At 42.8% G+C, this 27484-nt stretch overlaps 1 protein-coding gene across 6 annotated transcripts in view; it reads left to right on the top strand.

Moving 5' to 3' along the window:
- LMF1 (lipase maturation factor 1) overlaps positions 1–27484 on the top strand; it is a 343636-nt gene that overhangs the window by 133353 nt on the left and 182799 nt on the right. For 5 of the 6 annotated variants that reach the window (XM_037911089.2, XM_043523961.1, XM_043523960.1 and 2 more), the window contains one exon: positions 15377–15442. The exons of the other annotated variant lie outside the window; for it this stretch is intronic. In XM_037911089.2, the coding sequence (XP_037767017.2) occupies positions 15377–15442 (66 nt within the window). The remainder of the gene's footprint in view (positions 1–15376; positions 15443–27484) is intronic. 6 annotated transcript variants of the gene reach the window in all.

Below are 27484 nucleotides of genomic sequence, written 5' to 3'. Positions count from 1 at the left end.
AAGAGATGATCTCACCCACCTGGTCACTCTCATATCCTGGGTCCAACACAGCTACAACACTGCAAGATGCTTGGTAGATGCTGAAGGGTAGCATTTAGGATTCTGCCAGTGGAAGACGTTTAAAAGCAAGCCGGATGAGCTGTAGCTTTGATGCAGATACTGTTGCTCTGGTAGAAGAAGTTCAGAACCACCTGGAGGCAAAAGAAGTTGGTATTGATTTATGTAGGTCTGACTTCATCCCAGCTGCCACGGTTTCCGGGTGTAAAGCATTTTATCTACTGATGAAAAGCACAGTATAAGAGCTAGGTGGATGATGCTAATACAAACCTTTTGGCTCTGCTAGTCAAAAACCAGTTAGATAAACTCAAAGGTCAAGTCAGTCTCCCCAGAGTCTCCCATTTTCTTGTAATGACCCTCCCGTGTTTTCTGAGAGGGGTCTTATCTTGAGTTACTGTTTCACCTTCCTGCTGGTTTCCCAGCAGCAGTGTTGATTTAACCCAATACAGACATGCAGTAAACATCCCAATAACTGGTGAAGCACACCATATTAATAAATTACTTCAGAGCTGATCCACGCTGTTCTCTGCATTGTATTGTATCGTGCTGGGACGCGTTCTATCCTGATACCCCATTATACCGAAATAAACCTTAAGGCCATATATTAATGTTAGTTGTGATAGAAGTTATCACTGGAAAGTTCCAGTTAACTACTTTAAGACCGTGGATAAAATAGATTTGCTAAAAGTTACGGTGTCCAGACAGCTAATCTTTCATATCTGACCCATTGCATGTATTGTTGCATAGCCAGGAGAAAACACAGCGTGTCCAGCCTTCACACACCCCACACAATGCCATCCTGCATGCAAAACCAAACTGGATTGTATTCTCACTTGTGTAAGGATAGATGTGTAAATTCTAGGAAGCAGTGATCGTCTTGGGATTAAAGCATACGACTGGGAGGCAGAGCTGGGGTCAAAGACTGCGTCACTCGGGTCTTGTCTCTGTGCTTTCACATCTGTAAAATGGGGATATTACTGTTTCTTTCATTAACAAAACACTGGGTCTAGTCAGTAGAAGAATGGAAATTATTATTATTTATATGCCGTGATAACCACACTCACTATGCACGTGCTAGCTGTTATGCTGCTGGTTGTGAAGTAATTTGTCCATGTCAGCAGGACTAACGTCACCTAGTTTCTGCCTCACGCAGCCACAGGATTTATTGTAAGGAGAGGTTTACTAAGCAGCAGCCCTGAAGTGCTGGGGCTGTGTGTGTGTCTTGATCACAGTGTATGTGTGTTGGAGGACAGCAGCCCTGGAGCTGGGGAAGAGAGAGAGAGAGTGAGTGCGTGTGTGTTTATTTTGGGGGGTGGATTGATGGGTTGCGGATTCAATTCCTACCTTAAGAAGATTTAAAAAAAAAAATCTTTGTTGACGTGATCCCAGAACTGGAAAAAATGTTTAATGATTCTATTGGAAAACCACCACCCCACCTTCAATAAAGGAGGACATTTGATCGAGAGTTCATGGAGCAGAGGTGAGATGGGCAAAGCATTACTTGAAGGGGGAATCCCTCCCTCCCTCCCCAAAAGGGGAAGAGTAGGTTTTGTAAGAGGAACGGAGAACTAGAGGAAGAGTTGCCATAAGAGGGCATGTGAGAGAATCCCAGTTCAATATCATGATACGGCTCAGGCAGAATGGCTAGAAGAGAACATAAGAACGGCCAGACTGGGTCAGACCAAAGGTCCATCTAGCCCAGTATCCTGTCTTCCGACAGTGGCCAGTGCCAGGTGCACCAGAGGAATGAACAGAACAGGTAATCATCAAGTGTAATCATCCCCTGTCGCCCATTCCCAGCTTCTGGCAAACAGAGACGAGGAACACCATCCCTGCCCATCCTGGCTAATAGCCATTGATGGACCTATCCGCCATGAATGTATCTAGTTCCTTTTTGAACCCTGTTATAGTCTTGGCCTTCACAACATCCTCTGGTGAGGAGTTCCACAGGTTGACTGTGTGTTGTGTGAAGAAATACTTCCTTTTGTTCATTTTAAGAGGCAGTGGAGAAGAAAATCCATTAAAATATATAGGACTAGATTCTAACATGACACAAATGGCTTCTCAATGGCAGTTTCACCTGCATAAATCAGGGCAGAGTTGGGCCCTCTAGGGTGAAGACGTGATCCTGCTTATCAGAAGATGAAGCAACAGAGTAACAGTATGACTGGGTAGCAACTTTTTCATTGGGGATATTGAGCACAGTGAGAGGTGTGGAGTGCTACTGCTTGAAAGACCAAAACAGGGCCACCAATGCGTTACCACCGTGCAGTGGGAGTTTTGGAGCTACATTAATGCCAGACAGAGGCCTCATCTTTAAGATAAACTGACTTTGCTTGAAGTTCCACCAGTCATACCAGCGTTAACGTTTCGTGTGGCACTGTACACTGTAGCCTTCGATTTGGGATTTGTGCCATGATTTAATCAAACTCATGAAATGTAGACATTGAAAGCTGTTGGTAAATTTCCTCTTTATGGCTTCATTTCCACTGAAATCTCCTTTGTTGGATCCTCTTACAGTGAGGGGGAAGAGAGGTTATTTAATCAAGCAAAACTGGAATTGATTCATTTGGAGATAGCTGCAGTTTTTTCCCTTGGCAAACTTTTGCAAACAGATTTGACAATCTGTTTGCATTTGAGGTGGTTTATTATTTATAAATAGCAAGTCTTCAGTTGAGTTAGTTGCCATTACACAACTGTTAGTTGTGGGGAGACAAATTAGTCATGCTTAACGACTGGTCAGTGACCCACGCACTAACCACAATGTGTGTACTGTGGCAGGCAAGTGAGTAGATGAGTTAAACTCTGGAGGGTTTTTTTTCCTCCACGTTACTTAAATTTCCAGTATAATACAAGTGGCTAAAATAATGCTTCCTGCTGTCTGTCCTTAAAAGTAGTGATAGGCCTGAACCAAAGACCCAAAATGCAAGCCGCCCCAAAAATTGGAGGTGCACTGGAGTCCGGATCTGAGATGCACAGACCTTGACTCGGATCTGTCAAATTAGTTTCAGTGGAGTTACCCCTGTTTAACGTTGGGGTACATGAGATCAGAATCAGGTTGTATCTGTTATACTATCCCTATGCTAATACACTAGGTGCCCTCTCTCTTCTCGTTTGTATTGCACCTAAAACTCACCTGTTCACTGAACCCGTTTTTTCCCGAGCTGTTGGCTTGAACCATGTTTGCCTTGTCTTACTCATTTCATTGTCTTCAGTAGGGTTGCATGGATGTAACCAAGTGCAAAACTTGGCCCTGCACCAGGAATTTAGCTGGCCATTTGTTGATGATGCTTGAGCTGGAATGGAATCCAGCTCCCTGTCCCACCGCTGTGTAGGCTCTGCAGCAAAAACTAGCAAGAACTTATTTTTTGTCACTAAACTTTGTAGCTGGGTCCCAGAATGCACCCAAAAAGCAGAAGTGTTGAGTTGGAAAATGCCATTTTTACATGATCGTGCATGACAGTATTTTTGAAAACTAGGCTTACAGAACCGTGTATGGGGAGGATAGCGAATCTACTTATTAAAAACATGCATTTTACCAAATGCTGTAAAAAGGCAACCCTAGATGTCATTTTTCTTCCCTTGTGAAAAATGTTGGTGAATTTAAAAATGCTTAATTTTAAGGGGCTCAGAGCCCCGAAGGTTGCAGCTTTCAAAGTGTAAACAGGTGCCACTATTCCATCCTCCCTTGTGCTCCTCAGTGTGCCCTAAAGGGACCAGACTTAGTAGAGGAGAAGGTATTGAGAACATATTTCATTCTCAATACTAATTCAATCCAGGGTTAACATTTTATAGTCCTCATGCAGACGGCAGCGTTGTGAGATTTCTGAGTGCATAGAATGGCCTACAGCCGAAGTCAGCTGTAAATTAATATGACAGAGAGCTTGCCTTTTCCAGGGCAGGCTTTCTTATTATTCCAAAGGGCTTATTTTACATTCTGGCTGCCATGAACTCAGCTGAAATGATCAACCCCTGTTTCTTTGTAGCCACCATCTGATCAGTATGAATTTAATAATTCTGGCTGGAGCTGGATTCAAAGCAAGGCCATAGAGGTGAAAGGCCAATTACTAGTTCACTTAGCCACCTGTTTCCTTCCCTTTAGCTTGTATTTAATTTGTGTTGCTGAATACCTTTCCCTTCTGATAGTGAATGCTTTGAAAGTCTCTCCCCCCTTGCAAATAGAGCCAATTGCTTTATTTGCCTTGTTCACTTTGCGAGGACTTGGGTGGAGGGGGGAGCGAGGGCGAGAGCTTTCAATATTGTCACTGGAGAAGGAATGTGGGCTCCAAAGGCCAAATTGGTCCCTTTTCCACTTAGTTTTGTATAATGATTAAAGCTGGTTGGAAAAAAAAAGCGGGGGAAATGCTTTCCTCCCAAAATCTACCCTCCCCCCTCTTTTTTTCTCTAGATTTGGAAATTCATCATTTTAACCATCTCTATTGGTGGTCTGTTTTCACTTGGTGAACAACTGGGGAGATGTTTACTAAATTTGCCAATTAAAAAAAAAATATTTGAAACAACTTTAAATATATTTTGGAATGTCATTGAAATTAAAAACAAAATGCTACACTAAGCTTTCTGTGCTGCACTGCTTTCTGTGGTTATCCTGATCATTTTTCCCCCTAAAGAGGTGTTTCAGAACTGTACGTTGTGTGCTTATGCATCGGGGTGCTAGTAGACATTTCTTATAGACTTCTAAGTTTGAATCATGTTTAAATTTCTCAATGAGAGCACAGGACACCACTCTTGGGACCCTCAGAACAATAATGGTTTGGACTGAGGTGGAAAGAGTTGGGTAAAATATGGATGTATTGATTCTATGAAGGACCCATCTTTGGGCAGGGACCATCTTTTTGTTCTGTTTTGTATCTGTTTTGTATTGCTATTTGTACAGCACCTAGCACAATGGGGTCTTGTTCCATGACTGAGGCCGAGGTGCGACCGCCATAGAAATAACGCGACATTATTTTATTATTATTATTTATTTGTCAAGTGCTATTTCAAAGTGGCTTGACAGTTTGGGCTTTCTTCCTTATCCTTATATGGATTTGGTGATTTAACAACATATAATAAACAGCATTACTGGCTGGCATCTCATCCCCAGTGCGCACACATCCCATACTTTCAAATTTTAATAAAAAATCCATGGAGACTGTTGGATAGAGAGTTGGAGATTGGCTGACGGAGCCTTTCAAAATACCTCGGGAGCTTGTGGAACCTCTGTCCCCGGAGATTTTTAAGAACAGGTTAGACAAACAGAAGTGTCAGAGATGGTCGAAATAATACTTCGTCCTGCCTCAGGGCAGGGCACAGGACCAGAGGGCCTATTGAGGTCCCTTCCAGTCCTACATCTTTGTGATTCTACGACTCTGCATGATGGTGTCGTATTATTGTATTTAGAACATCAACATATTTCGAAAGGGTCATAAAAACTGGGATGGTTTAATATTGTTAGACGTGCTGCAGTCTGCAGAGTGATATTTGCTTGTCATTTTATCCCCTAGCAACTGGAACCAGTTCTTCAATAAACGAAAGCTGACAAGGAACTGTAACATGTTAGTGTGTTCATTTTGTCAGATGTAAACAGTAGATGCACTTGGAAATGCTTCTCTGCTTGTGAAATGTAAGAGTAGTTGAGTGGTGAGGATATTGCCCCCTTGAAGAATGTTTACTAGCTCTGGGATAACTGATCAATCGATCTATCCTGTTTCTAAAAGCATATGTCACCTTGAACTGTGTAAGCACCATTTGGAAAAGAGAGCCGGGGGAGAGGAGAGGGCAGGAGAGGGGGCGGAATATTGCCAAACACAAGTGTTCAAAAATCATGAGATTGGTGTAAAAAGCATGTGATTTTTTTATTTTAGTGTATTTTTTTTTTTAATTTGCCTGCTGGTTTCTGTGCCTTTAGGGTTCACTTGCTTCACGTATGCCACCTTTTTTCTGCAGGCTTTAAGCACTTGTGTTTTTTGCTGAATAGGGATGAACTGCTGAATCTGGGCCTAAGATGGATGATTTTCTTTTTCTCCCTTTGTTTAATTAAAACAAACAAAGCTACCAGGGAAAACCCTAGCCAACAGAGAGCCTTTAAAGCGTTAACATTGTAGATCTGATTGGCATGCACATGAATAAAGAAACTACGTCATGGTTAAAAACGCAAGCTACATTCTGACTTTAATTCTGAATTTAAGCCTTAACTCTGTATTCTGTAACTTTTCATGCTTTTGAGCCACATTTTCGTAGGTGCTATTAAAAATGTGCCAGCAGAATGTTGACATATTTTAATGTTGTTTCCCTCCAAAATTCTGTTCCTAGATCATTTTTTCTCTTTTTATTTTAACTTTCTATTGTAGCCAGTGTTTGTCTCCTTTGACTGCTACCTAATTTTCACTCCACATATACATTCCTCATAAGGAGATATCTTTGGCCCCTGGCAAAATGAGAGAAGAGTAATTTCCATTCGTGGGGGGAAAGGGGAGCTAACGATGCTCTCCCGCGGATTCCTTTTCGTTCCGGTTGTTTGCCTCTTCTCCCCACCTCCTAGAAGAGCACGATCAGGTTATGTCAGTGGCACCCCCAGTCTTTGCATGTTTGGGATCTGGGGACGGGAATTTGTTCCCATGCTTTGATCTGCATTATGGCGGCATAATGCACTGCAGCTGTGGCATATAGGCCCATTCAATATAAACAGAGAAGGCTTGAAAATGGATTGGGAATTGGTAGCAGATTGAAAGAAATCCAGCAGACACGAAACTCCAGCAGATGTAAAGATTGACATTTCTTCCCTCCCCCAGCTAAAATGGTCAATTAGAATCTCATCCTCTTCTTAAACTAGTTTTTTTTTTATGATGCTCCCCCACCCCCATTTAAATCACTAGTCAGTGTTGCAGAGATTAATTTGGGCGCTAATGTAAAGGGTATAAACACATCCGTAAGCCGACATGTCAGCCGCTGGTGTTCCCATTAGTCAAGTGCTACTAATTAAGGACATGCTTTGTCAAGCTTTTCTATCTGGCCATTTCTGCCTACCCTCTTGGTTTGATAAGTTAAGATGTTTTTGCTGCGGCTAGGGTTGAATACTAGGCGCATGTGACTACAGGGGAATGGCCTAGACCAGGAAACCAAACCAGCCTGCCGGCAAAAGGCTATAAACCTAGGCTAAGATTTTGTACTATGCCTCGTGGTAGCATGGCACAAAAAAGGCGTAGCCCAGGAGGAGGGGGAACAAAGATCACCTTTTTCACCTATCTGACTCTGGGTTGTTGCCCTTTTCTGGCTGCTTGTGGGCTGCTTTGCAGTGTGCAGCAGCTGAGAATTCCCAGAGCAAGGGAACTCACTTCCTGCCCTTGGTGTGCCCACTTCACCAGATCTTGCAAGCGGGCTTGCATAGGGCAGCCCATGGCTGGCAAGGAGATTTTATAGCTTTTGTATGGAACCACAGCTGCATGCAGAGGTTGTCATGGGAGTGAAAATCTGCCCTATGATTTTTAAACACAGTGCAAATTGTTGACCTCTTGTCATGGTGCAAATAAAACATGCTTTGAATCTGAATTGTCTCGGTTGAATATTTTTAGCCGATAAATGACAGTAGAGGATCAAAAAGGAAGGTGATAAGAGCCTCATACAATCAGTCCCTGAACGTCCCTGTATTTCCATGCTTGCAGTTCGAAGGGAAGGCTATGGAAGTTCATGTGTACTAATACGATGCCATGTTTCCATTCAGCACTGTGACGGTGCAACGTTGACGACGTGTCGTACAGTGGCTTTCCCAAGCACCGTCACAGTGTGGCAGGGCCAGGTGTGCCCTGCCCTTTGTTTCACACAGCACGGATTTGAATATTGGTGGGCGAGCTCCATCAGTCCGATTGTTTAATGAAACAGCTCTTGCGTTCCAGTGCAGGTGAGATATTAACCTGTGTAGTGAATGTTGGGGCTCACTACACCGGTTAATTAAATGGAATAACTATTATGAAACACCAGCCGAGCTCACTGTAGCAGTAAAGAGTAACTATTATTAATGAGAATTTATGGCATGCCATGGCAATTTACACTGTTAGAAAGAAACACGTTCCTTTCCCCCAGAGATATTACATCTGAAGACCCAGATTTCTGTTGCATGGAGACCTGCATGGCCCAGAGATTGACACTGGAGTATCAGGGGCTGGGTTATGGCTCCTTTGGTTCTTAGGGTCAAGCTGTACTGGACTGGGTGCAGGATAGGGTGGTCCCTGCCCCAACACCCTTCCTACCTAAAAAGAAAGTTAAGGTTAACTTGAGTTGGTGTCACCTGGGTGTGTCAACTGACGTTCGCTGGTTCATGGGCAATCTGATTTGCACATTTAGTTCATCTAGCTGAGCTATTTGAATTTGAAGGCATAAAACCACCCCACACCCATAGGAAAGAGTTCCTTTTTTTTGCTCTTTTGCATACAGATACTGACCCGAGGTAGCAACATGAGAAACAGGACGGTCACCTGGAATGGATTCAAAGCTGTGCATGCAAATGCACTAAGAGCATTTCACATTTCCGTCATGTGGCCTCCTACACATGGCGGCAAGTGATCAGCCTTAAAACCTCTTTTCTTTTTATGGGCTTTCCTTTTGTTTTTGTAGAAGGCCCGACAGCTCCTATTGCCTCTATACAAAGACATTATTAGATGAGCCATGCAAAACTTCCATTAGAGAAGCTGCACGAAACTCACCTGGTCCCTGCTTTGGTTTCAGACTTGCAACTCAGCCTAAATTTGTTGCAAGGGTCATGGGAACAGAGGAATTGCCATAGTGGATAAGACCAAAGGTCCATCTGTTCCAGTGTCCTCTCTCCAGCAGTGGCCAGTGCCAGATGTTTCAATGGAAGGTGCCCACAGGTGCAGATCTGGGATAATCTCCCCCTATTTAAAGTCATTGTGACCTCTAATGGTTAGAGATCAGCTTAAGTTCTGAAGCATGTACTGGATACTTATATGGACAACAAGAAGATTCAATCTGTTTTGGAATCTTTCAAATACTTTGGCATCAGTGTCTTACTGTGGCAATGAGTTCCACAGTCTAATTACATATTATATGTAAAAGTATTTCCTTTTATTGGCTTTGAAAATTTTGCCATCTTTTCATTTCTGTGAATCTCCCCTGGTTCTTTTGTTAAAAAGGTTCACAGACCTTCCAGGTGTAGATGGGCCTGAGTCAGAACTTCATATCCAAATGCTCCTCTGCTCCAGCCCAGCCCAGACCAGAAACCAGGTCAGAATACTTCAACTTTCTAGGATGCACCAAACCTAAATCCCAGATTCAAAGATCCCTGCATGGGATCAGAGGCTTGCAACATGGGCCTGTTTCTATTTTTCAGATAGTCTGGGGCCTGGAGAGAAGACGGCCCAGTTTTAGCAAAAGTGAGGGACACTTGGAAGTTACGTACCAAAAAAGTATTTATTTCGTTCTCTTATATGATCCATTTATCCCAAGGGTTGCCATGAGTTCACAATGATACAAACAAACAAAAAAGCAGAAAAGTTCAAGCTAGAAAAACATTCCATTCCATAACCTCATGTTAGATAAAGCAACTAGATTCCACACACAATGTGACTGACTGAGGCAGCGTGGTACATTGGACAGGGTCAGGAGACCTGGGTTCTGTTCCCAGTTCTGCCACGGACCTGCTGTATGAGCTTGGGCACATCACTTGCCCTCTCTTTGACTTTTCTCCCACCCTCCCTTTGTCAGGCCTTGTCTACACCTGTGGCAGCCTGTAGGGCTCACAGTGGAGAGCTGCCAGGCCCTTTCCCTGCCGCCGCTCCCCTGACAGAGCCTTTCACTGCGTTGAGAAAAGGCTCTGAAGCCTTTCTCTGCCACCTCCCCACTGTTGGAGCCTTTCCCTGGGGCAGGGAAAAGCTCCGTCAGCAGGACATGCTGCTACTGACAATCGCAGTGTAGACATGGGAGGCACGGCTTAGATGCATGGAGAGCCATGTAGGTTCTGGTGTGTCTTTACTCATCTAACCAGTGCCTTATTGTCCATGCTGCTATTTATACCTGTGCTAGGCGGAAAGGCAGAGGATGTACTCTACACCGGTGGCTCTCAACCTTTCCAGACTACTGTACCCCTCTCAGGAGTCTGATTTGTCTTGCGTACCCCCAAGTTTCGCCTCACTTTAACAATTACTTGCTTCCAAAATCAGACATAAAAATACAAAAGTGTCCCAGCACACTATTACTGAAGAATTGCTGACTTTCCCATTTTTACCATATAATTATAAAATAAATCAAATGGAATATAAATATTGTCCTTACATTTCAGTGCATAGGGCAGTATAAACAAGTCATTGTCTATATGAAATTTTAGTTCGCACTGACTTTGCTAGTGCTTTTTATGTAGCCTGTTGGAAAACTAGGCAGATATCTAGAGGAGTTGATGTACCCCCAGAAGACCTCTGCGTACCCCCAGGGGTACATGTACCCCTGGTTGAGAACCACTGCTCTGCACGCTGTCGTAAGTGTAGCTGTAGACTATAAGCTCTTTGGGGCAGGCAGGGATGTGTCTCACCAGGTGTCTGTATACCATTCATTCCCTATTTGGTGATATTTCTTGAATGGAGAAATTAATTTGGGGAATGATTAGGATGCTTTACATAGAGATAAGTTTTTTGCTCTTAGTGCCTGATCCAGCTCCCATTAAAGTCAGTGGAAAACTCAGATTGACTGATGTGGACCTTAAAAACTATCCACCTACTGAAAACAAGGAACTTCCCCTAAAAAGATCATTGGGCTTTTTACATATCTGAAAAAGAGATTTAACGTTGGCTGCTTTAAATGATCTTTTTTTTCCCTCTCCATCTTTGTGCTTTATATTAATGTTTTATTCAACTATATTTTGTTCAAGGATTTATTGCAGGAGAGATTTTAACGTGTTTGTGTTCTCATAAGATACATGTTCTTATCGTCTCAGCTGGACAGTACAGCTTGATAACAGCCTGAACAAGGTAGGAGAGAAGGTCATCAAGATAGACTTTTTTTTTAATATTATAGCATTCTTGGGCAGAGTCCTTTTAACTTCCTCTCTTCTCCACTGACAGGGCTGTCAGCCTATGAGACATCCTGTGAGATGGTATCAACATATCCTGTAATTTTAGTCACGATTCCAGAGAAGAGCTGCATACAATAGTTAAGGAGATGAAGCCCTGTTTGTTGACAGGGAATCTGTCGGGTTTTTTTTACACAGTGCCCACTAAGAAAATAATGGAGAGGAAAGTGACAAACTGTCCTAATTTATAACCTACTTTAGTGTAAAATCACAAAGCGACAAACCTAGCAATGACCTTCACCAAACCAGCACTGGCTGTTCTTTCTCATCCCGTCTCGGTGATGTGACTTTGTGGTTTTCATGGTTTATCTTCCTCTTTTGTCTGATTCGTGTGTGTGTGAGATGATGATCTTGAGCTGTAACAGCTTTGGCTAGGGTGTTTCTGGGATTCCCATCTCTCAGGCTGAGGGCACGAATGCATCTCCCTTTTTTCTTGCTCCCTCTCTTCCTAGTGGAGAATAAAGTGAAAAGCTGCATTTGTTAATATTTATTATCATTATTATTCTGAACTTTGGGCAGCTCATGAAAGGGAGTCTTTAACTCCCTGCGCTTTGCAGTCTATTGAAATGTAATATTCGTCCTGCACCTGCTAAGCTTTGTTAATGCAGTCTTTTTGGCTACCAGTGAAAATGAAAACCTGTAAAAATATTAATGCAATAGGCCACATTGTCAACTGGAGTAAGCCTGTGTCACTTCATCAGCTTCGGACATCGATTTATGCTGGTTGAGAAGCTGGCCATTAGAACTGGAGCCTTAATTCCCTGAAATATTTAAATACATAGAACTTAATTTCCTTCCAGATTCCCAATCTTTTTCTTAAAACATGAAAAAAACCCTACTTCAGTGGTTTTCTCCTTCCCTTCCGATCTCATCACAGCGTGCCTAATTTTGCATGTGTGTTTAATGTTTTACTCCACTCTTAGTGAAGCGAATGGCCTGTATAGGCAGATGAGCCTCGAATTAAATTTTAAACTTTAAAGAGAAGAGTTTTAAAGTAACTGTGCTCCATTAAGACTTACATTTCAGAAGTCAAGCCCAAGAACCATAACTGAGCGCCAAAATAGAAAGATCATTGTATAATTGCCTTGTTTGTAGAAGAATAAGAGGAGAGAAGGGTAGTAGTGAAATATGTCAAAAATCTGAATCTATCATTATTTTGCTGATGGATGAATATTTGAGCAACTGTTTTTAACTAAGGTTCTTTTCATTTTCTATTTATTGTGCGTTTTTTGTAGCTGATGACCTAATGGCTTTTTCCCGACCTGAAGAATACCATGCCAGCTTCCTTAAAAGTGATTTTATTTGTGCGGATCTTTGATATTTTCGGGGGAGTTACTGGACAAACAATCTCCATGACTGTAAAACATCTAATATTTTTTAAAATGCTGTCCTAGCCATGAAAGCGGGGCTATTCCACAGTTGACACTCACAAAATTTATAAGCATTTATAAGGTTGGTGAAGGGAAGGATCCAGGAAGGCTCTGCCTGTTTTGCTATCCCTTAAATTAAGATTGAATGATCCAGGGGTTCTCAAACTTTTTGTATTGGCAACCCCTTTCACACAGCAAGCCTATGACTGAGACCCCCCCCCTTTATAAATTACAAATGGGGAGGTTAATTTTAATGTAACGGGGGCTCGGGGCTGACAGCCCCCAGGCATAGCCAGGCTCGTGTCCCCGAAGTAACCCACTTGTGACCCCCTGTTTGAGAATCCCTAACTGTAGCATGAATGTACTCATATATGTCATACTCTCAAACTGTGTCTTTATAAATGGCCATCCAGGAATTGCAAACAATTCGGGTAGGCGGTGATGCACTTTAGTTAGTACCTGATGAAGATACTTAGGCAAAGGTTTCTGAAAAGCACTAGTGATTTTGGGTGCCTCAGGTTTTTGGGTGCTCAACTTGAGATGCCTTCAAGGAGCCTGACTTCTAGAAAGTTCTGAGCACCCACCCCTGTAATCAGATCCCTTCTGGGTGTATGAAATTGGACACCAAAAATCACTAGACATTTGTGGAAAACTTTGGCCTCAATGTTTTGTATTGCAAAGGCAAAAACTTCAGCATGCCCTCATCTCTGCCATCCCTGAGCACGGGTTGGTACAAGAAATTAATGTGTTTTTTCTACGAAAGAAAGAGGGAATTTTATAATTTAGGTAACCTAGGAAGGTAGGCAAATCTCCCCTAATTGTATACAGACCGTAGAGCTTGTCTCAACCTTTTGACTAGTGAAGCTTTCCTCAATTTGGGATATTGTGATCCTAATCGGAGACCTTTAACCATACATCAAAGCAGACTCTCCTAATCTGCATACCTTCAGGCTGGCATGGCTTGATTGCATGGTTTCCTGCTAACAGACTCATCTCTGGCCAGGTGTCTTTCCCGCTGTGGACGACTGATTCCTTTTTAGTCTTCATCGCTGAGGCAAAGAAATTTAATCCTAATATTACTGCCAGCCATGGAATGGACCCGCTGATTTGGAAATGTCACTCTGTTGTGGCCGTGAAATATCAGTGCACAGCAACCTCTGATACCTGCTTATTTCACTGCCAACCTCTAACCTAAGGTAGAGCAGACCTGTCATTAGTGGATCCATCTGCATTTAAGCCTGTCAGCTTCCTTCCCCTTCTCTTCTTTTGTTTCCCTAATTACTTTGATTACATCAGCATATCCAGCCTGGGTCCTCTGTTTGGTTCCTAAGGCAGCATGAATTGTCTGCTCGGTCTGCTTTAATATGGATCTTATGGTAAGAGGCAAAGGTGGGCCTCAGCCGCGGGGGGTAGAGAGAGAGAGTTGGCGCTGGGTCTTGAACTCCAGAGTTGGAGTGCGTTCAGCTTTGGAGGTAGCTCTTCAGCTCCTTACAGAGAGAGGCCCTAATTTTTTCATGGTTGCTCTGATCTTCCTCCTGTCCTTTCCACCCCCTGCAGCAGGGCTTGCTGGGGGCAGAGGGCCGTGGTAACCAGTCTTTGGAGCAGCAGCTTGTGAGTGGGAAGCTCTCGCAGCTTATTCCAGCCCTCACAGGGTTTGTCTGTGGCCCATGCCAGCTGACTTGGGTTCGTGGGGCTTGGGCGAAGAGGCTGTTCAACTGCGGTGTAGACATTCATTCTGGGGCTGCAGCCCGAGCTCTGGGACCCTCCCGCCTTGCAGGGCCAGCCGTGGGTTTTTAAACATACCCACAGAGGTGCCCAGGCTGCTCCCTGGGCTAAGCACTGGGTCCCTTGGCCTTGGCTCCTGTGTTTTAAATAGTTACTGTCATTACTCTTGTTGGTATTTGTATTGCGGTAGGGTTGGGGCCCCTAATCAGGGGTCTGAGGCCCATTGTGCTAGGCACACAATGAAATGGGGGGGACCCTGCCTTAAGGGGCTTACCGTCTGTCTAAGCAAGTCACCAGATAGATAATAAATAACAGCATTTGCAGCCTGGCTTTTCCTGTCTTGTGTTCCATCCTCCTCAGCATAAGGGCTGGCACGACAGATGTGGGGGTGCTGCTGCACCCCATGGCTTGAAGTGGTTTCCATTATATACAGGGTTTACAGGTTGATGCAATGACTCTCAGCACCCCCGCTCTAAAACCTGTCCACCTCGGAGACAAGTGCACATATTCCCCTGTGTCGCTGTTGATAAGAGAGTGTTCTCAGAGATCCGATACACTTGGCAATGTACCCCCACCTTTTCTGTGGTACAGGTGCTGTAATGTGAGACCTGCGTTGGCTGGCTTACCCTTGGTGTTTGTGTGCGTTACCTTATCCCCTCAGATCCCTTCATGAACCTGTAAGGTGCTGAACATCCTCAGCCCCACAGGATTATCAAATGCCGGGAGAGTCTCTCAGTTTGATCTCAAATAAGAAGTGTTTCGGTTCCCTTGACAAATGGCATGCTTTTATCTATCCATTCAGGCATGTATCCCCGTGATATCTTCTGCCACATTTTAAATGATGTGTCACATTCCAGTGAGATTTATACGTCAAATTATTTTAAATAAACAGAAAATGGAAAGTGTCTGTTGCCTAGAAACTATTTTTCTGAGTACTCTGGCATTTGCCATGTTCTCTAAAGTATAATAAATGAAAGCTTGGGCGCAGAAGTAGGGTGGCTTTTAAAAGAAGTTATTCATTGAAATCTGTTGTTTCCCTCTGTTAATGTGTGGTTCTCTCCCTGTGGCTTAACTGTAGCATGACATATTGAGGTATTATCTTGAAGAGTAAAAGAAAAGAAACCTTTGTTTTGGGCTTTTTTTCTTACAGGGGTTGATTAAAATCCGAGGTGATCGCTGCTGGAGAGAGTTGACCTGTATGGATTATCATTATGAGGTGAGCACTCTGAACACCACTAGTTGCCTGTCCGCTTTACCTTGTTAGTAATTCTCTCTTTTTCCTGACATCTTTTCTCTCTTTCACCAGCTGGGTTGCAGTTGTTCCCCTACCCCCACCCCACCCCACCCCACTGTTGTAATCTGAGGAGCTCCTGATAACTTCATCAATATCAATGAGTCATGCAACTTTTCCCCATCCAATAAACCCATGAGCCCTCTTCCTCCTAGCCCTCTCTCACTGGTATGAGTTAGGACTAACATCACGGGACTCAGCCAGATTACTCCCTGTGTGAAAATGGTGCAAGAAGAGACGTTGGCCCTTAATATCCAATTAAGTCCTCACTTTCATTTTCTGACTTTTACAAGTTTTTGTTTGTTTGCTTTAATCAGAACTTGCTTTAAAGATATAAACACAATTTTGTCGTCTTGTGACACAGTGAAGGTTTTGACAAGCCTTTATAATGAGTGAGCAAAGGTTTATTATACCTGGAAGGGCCAATCAGTGAGCCTAGGATTTGGGGAGAGCCAGCTGCAATCCTATTATATAGTTGACATCGATGCACCAAAGCAGTGCTAGATGAATGGGATTTGAAACTTGGTAGTCCACATCAGGTAGATAGGAAGCCTGCTACTTTGCTCGTCCTTTTTTATCATTTTAAGGCAGGGCCTTTATCACGTTAATCCAGGGCTAAGACTTTCAAAAATGACTAGTGATAGTTAATGTCTCAGTGTTTGGGTGTTCAGGTTGAGACACCTTAAATGGTTTGATTTTCAGAAGGTGGGTGCCTTCTGTTTACTCTTCCAAAATACAGCCGTATTTGAGCAGAAATCGGGCGTAGAAACAAAGTGCGATCAAAGACGTTGAGCAGGAATTATTAAATTCTCACTCCATGTACTTTTCTCTTGCCTTTTGAAATCCATTTCAGTGATTTGTTTTCACGTTGGTAATAAATAGCTGTTTGTATTCTGGCTCCGGGCATTATTACTCTTTAGATTGCAGAGAGATGTAGCAACACCATCCTGCATTCTTGTGGTCATGATTTGGTCTTTGCATTTGTATGTGCCTGGGATTACAAAAAGAGATACCCGTGAAGGTAAGCCGGTCAAATAACCTTGGTCCGTTGGCTGCATAATCAAGGAAACTGCTGGGGTAGCATTCTTTTCTTCTTGGTATCTAATAAATCTGATAGTATATTGTTAAATATGTGTTAAATCTATTGTTTATAATACATTTTTCTACCTGCTTAGCTGTGGAGCACATTGCACCTGTTTGCTCAACTTCGCAATGCTCCCATTTGATTTCCTGGTGCAGGCTCTAATGTTGGCTTTGCCCCATGTCTTCTCGAGGATTTTAGAGATCTGCATCTTTGCACTTTAATCCAACAATTGAGCTGAGGTGGGATACTGAGTCTGACAATCCCTACATCTGGGGAGACAGTTTCAGTGGACCATCATCTCTGGAAATCATGTCCTCTTCCATTGAAGGCCTGGTAGAACCTGAGTCTTCAGAATGCGTTGCAAGATGTATGCATGCCTTATTTTTATTTTCCCCTCTGGAGGGGTAAGCTCAACAGGGAGAGTAATAATAAGTTGGAAAGTTCTTTCAGTACCTCCCTCCCCCACCATTTAAGACAAGGGACTCCACACAGTAAAAGGGGTCCATCCACTCACTCCAATCCTATTGAGGGATCAGGGGCCTTATATTCCACAGTATGAAAAATAAAACAAAAGTTCACCAGCATCTGAAACCTTTTACTTTCTGCTCTTGTAAGTTAGTTAAAAGTGGCTTAATTTCTTTTTGGGGGTTTATGAGTATTAGTCCAAAATGTAGAATTTTCATTTTTGCTGTTTAAAATAAATAAATACCAAAAAGAAGTAAAGTTGGGGAGTTGCTTTGCAAGGCACTTTTGCGCATGTGTAGCTCATGACTACGTTATACAATTACTGCTATTCAGCTGTAGGCATCAAATGAATTCAGAAGTGTGTGCTCTCTGAATGTATACTGCGTCAGGGCATCTAGAGTACAGATTTCAGACACAAAGACCCTTGAATACTAGAGTTTTTAATCATAATATACAGGCAGCCATGGTAAAATGTCCCTAGCTGCCTACTTCATTTTGAATTAATAGCAAGCATGCCCCTCTGTCCTGTATGCTTTTCTGCACCTGGGAATAGTCAAAGGAAAGCCAATCCATAGCGGAGATAATTGGAATTCCATCACCAGCTCCCTCAGGTGACCCTAACCTATAACAATCATCCTGCAGAATGCTATGATTTTTTAAATCAAAACCAGAATCAGCTTTGTAGCCCAGAAAGTTAATTAAAATCACTTCGGTCATATCCATAATGCGGGATTCCAAACCTGCAGAAGTCATCAGGAACAGGAGCACAAAGAAGATAACATTATCAATATCAATTATTTAAATCCACAGCAGCAACTGCAATGAAAGGAGAAGAAAGAGATCAAATCTTGGCAATAGTAGATAAAACTCCACAATACACCTGTAGATTAAATTTGACACACACAGGCTCTCCTCGTTACGTATGTGGTAGAAATGGTTTGACAAAACTCTCCTCAGGCAGGCAGCACTAATTGGAAACTATTTCATTGTTTCCTACGTGTTCCGTATTTTGGATGAGACATAAAAGCACAGCCCTGATGGTTTGGGGGTCATTGAAGCTTTAAGTACCTGGTGGTACTCAGATTATTGGGGGTGGGGTAGTCAGTTCCAGTACAGGCAAAATTTCTGTTTGATTAGTTGATCATGGGCAGCTTTGTAGAGGGGACGTAGCCATGTAAAGCCTTCATGTACTATATGTAATGTTGGGTATATGCCCATTTAAAAGGACAGATGAACAAATTGCCACCGGACGCAAGACTCTTCTTCTCCGAGGTGGTTCCATAGCCAAGCTCTTCTGCATCCACCTTTATCCCTAGCTTCCACCATTGATATCTCCCAGCAGATGAGATCAGTAGAAAAACCATATCCTTCCCACTCCCTTGACCAAATTATTTCATGCATACCTGCCAGCTGCTACCCTTTACAGCACCATAGTTACCAATAACCTGACTCTGCAATGAAGTGAGAGTAAGAGAGGGAGAACGCTGCTTACAGAATTGTAATACAGAATCCATCTAAACAGTGGGAGGAAAAAAGAAGGAGAAACAGGCTGTAGCTGAAGATGTCTCTGGAAGGGAGGAAATTATTCAGGAGGCTGCTTGTAATTAGAATGATAAAACTGGGTAATGGACCAACTTTCAAATGGACATGGGCCAAATTTAGTCTGCAGTGATGTATGTTTGCTCTCATATTCCAATCCGATATTCCAATCCAACATCTACATGTGCTCACTTGCCAAGAGAATTAATGAAAACACATGGCCCCCATCTCTTACATATTGAGCATACACTGTACTATTTATTTGCAGTAGAACCAGCAGCTACGCTCGTGGAAAATAACATATTTCCACTTTTGTCGGAAATCATGTATAAAATAACAGGTTGTTATGGCTTCGGTAATTAAACGGCGAGCATATTTTTTGCCCCACTTTGCCCCTCTTGGGCCTTAACCCAAGACTTGATGGAGATCTGTTCCTCTAGTTAAGGCTCTTTGTTTGGAAGGCTTATGACCCTTACATTTGTGTAATTTAGAGAGGGAAATGTCAGAATGCATAGTTTATACGGACATGGTATTTTCCAGTCTTCACTTGTTGCTACATCATCTTGTAAGGAGGTACGGGAGGAATAGATTTATTCAAATAGGTGTAGAAGATGATGTAAAAAGATACTAGCAAAGATGAGCAATTTAGATTTACATTTGATTTCCCTTGCTGCTGTAATACAGGAGCCTGGAATCCTAAATTCTAATCCCAGCTCCTCCAGTGAGTTACTGTGTCACCTGGAGCAAGTTGTTTAACCGCTCTTTGCCTTGGTTTCTCCATCTGTAGAAGGACAGGTAATTTGTGTTCCGAAGGTGGTGCTGTGATTGGATATGACAAAGGGGAATTATGGTGGTTAATTAGTTAAAGGCTTATACAGAGCTTTGAAAAGGCCAGAGAACCAAAGCTAGGCACATACTTTTGCACAATTGGGCATGCACAAAGTCCGTGTATACAGGCTGCCAGTCAGGTGAACCTGCACATCGGGTATCAGCACACACAAGTTAACCTGTGAAACCATATGCACATAATTGCATTAGCAGACCTAGCTTTGAAAGTTTGCTTCTGCTTTATTAGTATTCATGCTTGTAGCAGTTCTAGCACTGACTGCTGTGGTTAGATTAATTTTGCATTGAGGGTTGCTTTTTTTCTTTCTCTTTCTCTGTTTTTTTTTTTTTTTAAAGAAATCCTTTTGCTGCTTTTTAAATTGGTTGCTTTTGAATTGCATTCAGTTAAACATATTTACTGTGCTCTTAACATGGATGGAGATGGCTTCTGAGTGTATTACTGTTTGTTCTTATTTTTTATTAACCACTTATCTACTGTGTACACAAGGGTAGACAAAAGAGAGCTAGATTCTGCTCCCAGCGAAGTCCATGGCATCACTCCCCATCAATCCAGCTGACGCAGAAGCAAACTCAAGGAGCTAGGCCATGGGGCAGATTCTCCACCCTGCTGTGGTCCCTTTGTACTGCTTAGGAGCAGTGACTGGCCACATCCTCCCCGCTGGAGCGGGGGAGTCCCTAGTGAGTATGGAGCTAACAAACCTGCCTCCTGCGCCACCCTCCCTCTGGGGAAGGAGGGGCAGGAGCATTCCCGGTGTGTGCTCAGCTTGGGTCTATTCCTGGAGCGCACCCAGCTTGGGGACTGTTGCCAGCTGGCACAGGTCAGAGCAGCCTTCTAGCTTGCTCTCACGTGCACTGGGATGGAGGGTCAGGCAGAGAATCAGGGAGCTGTAACCAGCTCTCCCAGTGGTCCCTTCCCATCCCCTGCTTCGCCAGACTTATACTCAACAAAGCAAAGGATCTGGCCCATTGTCTGCTGGTTCTGTGTATGCAGCATAAGCACAGTGCCTTTACGTGCACTGTACGGGTAAATCCATGCACAGCGCCCATATTTAAAATCTCCATGCAAAGACGCAGATATCCAAACCTGCGCTCTTGTTTTGTGGAACACCTTGTAGCCATATGTCCTGGCACGTGAAAGGTTTGAGTGGCATGGGGGGATTTGCATATGTAAACTCAAATCTACTCCAAACAGAGCCTGTGTTTTTGGTTTCAAACATTAGTCTCAGTGGAATAAGATAATGAGGTAATCTTAGAAGGGAGAAAGTCCGAATTGATTACACTTATCCTGTCTCTTGTGGGCCAGTGCAAGAAGGTTCCCTTTGGTCTGTGTTCCAGTGATGTGTTTTGTGGTGATTGTCAGTGCATTGTTGTTTTTTGATTACACTGTCACTTATTACAATTGACACGGAAAGATGCCTTGCAAAATTGCCTGCTTTAAAAATTATCGTCTTTATTAAGTGTAACCATCCTCTCCCTGACTGACTCGTAACTGTCATTTCAAGTCTGCAAAGTCACACGAATGATACTTGGCATTTGACTTACAGAAATGAGCGGATCGTTTCAGCAGCTACGATGCACTGCTCCATCTAAGCTTCGTTTTCGTGACTGGTTAACCCACCTTGTGTCTCACAAATACCACAGATGCAGCAATTCCTCAGTTGGAAAGAGACTAGGAAATGAGGGAGAAATCGCTATCACTGTCAGAACAAGAAAGAAAGATGATCCATAACTTTCCACAGCCCTAAAAGTACAATGTGTGTAAGCACGGAGGGTGAAATTTACAGAGCATAAGCCCAAGATTTGTGCAGCACATTAAGTACCATTTATGCCCTATTTGAGGATCTTACAGTGGGATTTAAGTCTGTGTGCTGACCCGCAAGACAAGGCTGAATGTCAGCCATAGTACAGAAGAAATATACAGGACACAAGTCATCTGTGTGAAGACATCTCTTTTGTTTAAAACTGTGCCTCAAGATTTAAAGACAAAATACCTAGGACTCTAATAGCAGAAGGTGCAGGTTGAGGTGTCCTGCTGTGTAATAGGATGGGAATAACAAGGGATACTGCAGGTCAGGATTGAGGTTCCTTTGCAGAATTACGGGGGTATGGATAGTATATCTCTTTCCTTACATAAAAGTTTCACCATAAACACACATAATAATCTAAGAATATAATACTTTGCCCTTCTCTGGTACCTTCAATCCAAGAATCTCAAAGTCCTTTACATCCATTGCTGAATTAAGCTTCGTGATCCCTTGTGAAGTAGGCAAGTTTACAGCTGGGGAAACTGAGGCACAGAACTGTTAAGAGACTTGCCCAAGGACACAGAAAGCCTGTGGCCAAAACTCCTGAGATCCTTTTCCCTTTCCAGAAGACCATCTTTCTAGCATGGCATTTTGCTATTGTCTGGCCACTCATAAATGCTCAGCATGCCTTAATTATTTTTTAAACTGGAAACACAAGAAGCATTTAGTTTTAAGACGTGTAGAGAGTCACATTAACTTTGCCAAACAGGTATTGGAAGAGAAATAAGTGAGTCACGCTCTAGGCCTTCTTAGTTTGACAGCGCTCTTGGGAAAAGCTTTGTCGTTCCTTACACTAGATACTACACAGAACGTAAGAGGTCACTTCTTCCAGGTTCTACAAATTGTTGCTAATTATTCTATAACCATTTTTTTTAAACAGATCCCATCAATCAGCACTTTAACCTTTTGCATACAGCAGATCTCCACTTCATACAAAAGCCCCGTCCAGAGTACAGTATCTTTTGTTCCTAATTATGTGCTTGCTGACCGATCGCCATGCTGATAAAGATGAGACGGAAGCTTGCTGGTTAGTTCCAGTTTGTTTCTTTAACTGCCTCTTGCTTTCTTTTTTCTCCTGGAGAAGTCATCATTAGACTTTTAGTCTGCCTCTGTCAAATGTTTTATGCACTAGTAAGTAATTAAAAACTCTTTACCTAGCAATTAATTTTGGTGGGACGGCAAATTATCTGTCTGTGTCATCACTAGTGTCTTGGGATAGGTTATAGTCTAAGCAGCTCTATCCTGTTGGGGACTCAGATGTTTCTGAGGCTTAGATAAACTAGGAGTCAGACCACCAATCCAAAGCATCTTTTTTAGTTACAGATTAATGGGAATTAAGAGGAGCTGGAGCAGAGTGGAAATAAGAAAGAGGAGAATTTAAAATACATTTCTGGGCATGGTGCTGTACAAGGGGTCAATGGGATGCCTTCAGTTTCCTCAACTGTGGGATACTTTTCCAGGAAGGAGGCCTACTGGGAAGAGATGGGGTCCGCCTGGCCAAGAACTAGCCAGCCTAGTGAGTAGGGTTTTAAACTAGGTTCAAAGGGGGTGGGCATGAGTGGCACATGAGCCGCTGGCTGGGGGAGGCTAGCCCCCAGTCCTGCCCCTTCCGCCTGAGGCCATGCCCCTGCTGGAGCCCAGAGGGCCCCCCCCCCCAGCAGCCACCAGACCCTGCCTCAGGCTCGCGCCCCCAGCCCCGGAGTGCCGGGAGGGGGGCTGTGTGGCCCCAGTTCTAGAGCGCCAGGAGGGCGGGCAGCGTGGCCCCAGCCCAAACCAGGGCCACCACACAGGGGGCCTGGAGGCAGAGCATGGATGAGGCTATGCCTGGCTGTTTGGGGAGGCACAGCCTTCCCCAGCCTATGATACCCGCCGCCCATGGGTGTGGGTGACAAAAGCCCACAGGTAAGCATTAAAAAAGAGACTGGAGAGAGCTAGAAGTTGGGGGAGAACATGGAAAATTACAATAGGGTCATAGGAGCCACAAGAGGAAAATCAGTGGGGGAATCTGCTCAGCATCTCAGATGTCCAGACACAAACACAAGGCATATTGGGATTAAACAGGAAGAACTAGAAGTTCTAGTACACAAACTAAATTATGACTTAATTGAGGTCTCAGAGATTTAGTGAGATAAATCTCATGACTGGAATGTTGATGTAGAGGGGTATAGCTTGTTTAGGCAGGAAAATAAGGGAGGAAGTGTCACTTTACACATCAAGACTATATATACATGTTCCAACGTTCAGAAGGAGGTGGGAGGCAGACCAGTTGAAAGTCTCTGGGTAAAGATAAAAGGGGAAAAAGTAGGAGTGATGTCATGGGAGGGTTCTACTGTAGACCACCAAATCAGGAAGAAGAGGTCGGTGAGGCATTTCTAGAACAAATAACAGAAATATCCAAAACACAGGACCTGGTAATAATGAGGGATCTTAACTACCCAGACATCTGTTGGAAAAGTAATACAGCAAACCACAAAATCTCCCATAAGTTCTCGAAATGTATTGGAGTCAACTTTTTGTTTCAGAAAGTGGAGGAAATGACTAGGGGGGCAGCTATTTTAGACTTGATTATAACCAGCGGGGAGGAATTGGTTGCGAATCTGAAGGTGGAAGGCAGTTCAGATGAAAGTGATCACGAAATGATGGACTTCATGACTCTAAGGAAAGGAAGGAGTGAAAGCAGCAGAATAAGGACAATGGATTTCAAAAAAGCAGATTTCAACAAACTCAGGAGAACTGGTAGGTAAGGACCCATAGGAAGAAAATCTAAGGGATAAAGGACTTCGGGAGAGCTGGCAGTTTCTTAAGGAGACAATAGTAAGGGCACAACTGCCAACTATCCGATACAAAGGAAAGATAGGAAGAAAAGTAAGAGCCCAATATGGCACATCAGGAGCTTTTTAATGACCTGACAATCAAAAAGGAATCCTACAAAAAGTGGAAACATGGATGAAATGCTAAGGAGGAGTACAGAAGAACAGCTTGAGCGTATAGGGACAAAATCAGAAAGGCTAAGGCACAAAATGAGTTACCCAGGGACATAAAAGGCAATAAGAAGAGGTTCTTTCAATACATTAGGAGCAAGAGAAAGATGAAGGAAAGTGTGGTTATTAGGGGGAAGGAGAGCTTAATGACTGATGTTATGAAGAAGACTCAGGTGTTCAATATCCTATTTTGATTCAGTCTTCACTAACGAGGTTAATAGTGACCAGATACTCAACACAGTTAATATTAACAACAAGGGGGGAAGGAATGCAGGCCAGAATAGGGAAAAATCAGGTTAAAGAATATTTTTTTATATAAGTTAGATATATTCAAGTTGGCAGCGCCTGATGAAATTCATCAGAATGTACTTAAAGAACTAGCTGAAACAATCTCGTAACCGTTAGCAATTATCTTCAAGAACTCATGGCAGATGGATGAGGTGCCAGAGGATTAGAGAAGGGCAAATCTACTACCTATGTTTAAAATGGGAGCTAAGAGGACCCAGGGGATTATAGAGGAATCATCCTAACTTCAACACCTGAAAATATACCAGAACAAATAATTAAACAATCAGTTTGTAAGCATCGAGAGGATAATAAGGTTAAAGGGAATAGCCAGCGTGGATTTGTCAAGAATACATCAAGCCAAACCAACCTAATGTCCTTCTTTGACAGTATTAGTGGTGTAGTGAATAGAGGGGAAGCAGCAGACGTGATATATATTGATTTTTAGTAAGGCTTTTGACACAGTCCCACATGCCATTCTCATAAGCAAACTAGGGAAATGTGGCCTAGATGAAATTACTATGAGGTGGGTGCACAACTGGTTGAAAGACCATAGTCAAAGAGTAGTTAGCAATGGTTCGCTGTCAACTGGCGGGATGTATCAAATGGGGTCCCACAGGAGCCAGTCCTGGGTCTGATAGTGTTCAATATTTTCATTAATGTCTTGGATAATGGAGTAGAAAGTGTGTTTCTACCTTTTCGGATGACACCAAGTTGGGAGAGGTTGCAGGCTCTTTGGAGGACAAGACTAGAATTCAAAATGACCTTGACAAATTGGAGAATTGATCTGTAATCAATAAGATGAAATTCAATAAAGACAAGTGCAAAGTACTACACTTAGGAGGGAAAAATCAAATGCACATCTACAAAATGGGGAATAACTGGCCAAGTAGTAGTACTGGTGAAAAAGATCCCGGGGCTAAAGGGGATCACTAATTGAATAAGTCAGCAATGTGGTACAATCGCGAAAAAGACTAATATTCCGGAGCGTATTAACAAGAGTGTCGTTTGTAAGAGTGGGAAGTGGTTGTCCTGCTTGACTCAACACTGGTGAGGCCACTGCTGGAGTCCTGTGTCCAGTTCTGGGCACCACGTTTTAGGAAAGAGGTGGACAAATTGGAGAGAGTCCAGAGGAGAGCAACAAAAATAATCAACGGTTTAGAAAACCCGACGTACAAGGAAAGGTTAAAATAAGTGGGCATGTTCAGTCTTAAGAAAAAGACGACTGCGGTGGGGGGAGCCAATAAGTCTTCCAATATGTTAAGGGCTGTTATGAAGAGGACGGGGATCAATTGTTCTCCATGTTCAGTGGAGGTAAGACAAGAAGCAATGGGCTTAATCTGAAGCAAGGGAGATTTAGGTTAGATATTCAGAAAATATGTCTAACTATAATGGTAGTTAAGCTCTGGAATGGGCTTTCAAGGGAAGTTGTGGAATCCCCATCAGAGGTTTTTTATGAACAGGTTGGACAAACACCTGTTGGGGATGGTCTAGGTTTGCTGGACTTGATGACCTCTCAGGGTCCGTTCAAGACTCCTTAGAATCATAGAAATGTTGGGCTGGAAGAGTTTTTAAAAATATTGTAAAACATTTATGCAGTTCTGTATATTTAGAAACATGGCACTCTGCAGACTTCATCTCTACTCTGAAGACAAAATTCAGTCCAAATAGGATTGATGATCAAGTTAGTAAATTATTAAAGCTAATAAACAGCATTCTCAAGCTCTTACTTCAATTTGAAGGAGCATGTCTTGGGAAGAAAATGACTATGTGGATGCCAAAGTAATGTAAGCAAAGCTTTCTGAGAATAACTCATTCCAGCTAAAGAGCCAGGCCTTCAACTTGAGCTAGACATAGTACTGAAAATGAACAAGAACCTCTAAAACCTTGCTAGAAAAGTGCAGCTCAATATCTGTTTGTTGCGATCTTCCTTGGTTATGGTTAGGAAAAAATGCTTTTCTTAATGGATAGATTTCCCAGCCCTTTGCATACAGAGTCTGTGGTCACATGCACCTCTCCTGACACAGGTTGAATCAAAGCGAAATGGAAAAAGATAGAGCGCCATGATAAAATATCGACAGCCCATTAGTAACCAATTACGCTCACGTCCCCAGCACTTTGCAAGACAATGACATTAAAATTGATTGGCTGAGAATAATATATATGTGATCTTTGTATTTCTTTAGGGCCAGAGTTCAGTGAAACAACACCCCACCCATGACAGAGAAGAGGATGACGGACATTGTACCTAATTGTAAAGGAAAGAAGTAGTTTAGGGGTTGGGCATCAGATCAAATGAAAAACATAAAAGTCCACTAGATGCTTAGACTTGTGGCTGAAGAAGTAGGCACCATAAATGAAGAGGTGTAGAAAATTCCGCATAGAGTATGCTTGAAGTACTGTATTTGTGACATGGTCACATGAAGGAGAGCAAATCAAAACATGTCTCTCTTGCTTTCAGTTCTGATTGTGCCACATGGAATCAAATTGCAGTAACTGGATGTTGTAAAGGTCAGGGCTGCTTCAGAAGTAAAATGCAGAAATAGACAAATTCTTAGTTAATGTTGAAATTGGGAAACCAGGAAAATGTGATGGTCTGATGATAACACAAGATCCAGATCCAAACCAAGGCTACTGTTGTGAGGCTTTTTGGTCGCAATTTTTTGCTATCTAACTCAAGTCATGCCAAACCAAAAGGTATTTGTAATTCTTTGAAATCATCACCATCACGCATGTCTTGTTGCAATTGAAACGTAAGTTGTGTGTGCAGATTTTCCCAGGGAAACAATAGCGTGACAATTTTTGCTAAAATTGGAGGTGATTTTTACAGTGGTTGGCAAATTTTTGTATTGTCTGAGGGTGGTTGTGGAAGACGATGGTTATATAAAGCAAATGCAGAAATGCATTCTTAAAGGGACAGTATGCAGAGTGAAAGAAAAATAGCTTGGATGGGAGTGCATGC

This window comes from Chelonia mydas, chromosome 10, assembly GCF_015237465.2.
Source record: "Chelonia mydas isolate rCheMyd1 chromosome 10, rCheMyd1.pri.v2, whole genome shotgun sequence".
Lineage (NCBI taxonomy): Eukaryota > Metazoa > Chordata > Testudines > Cheloniidae > Chelonia > Chelonia mydas.
This window is presented reverse-complemented; position numbering and strand designations above follow the sequence as displayed.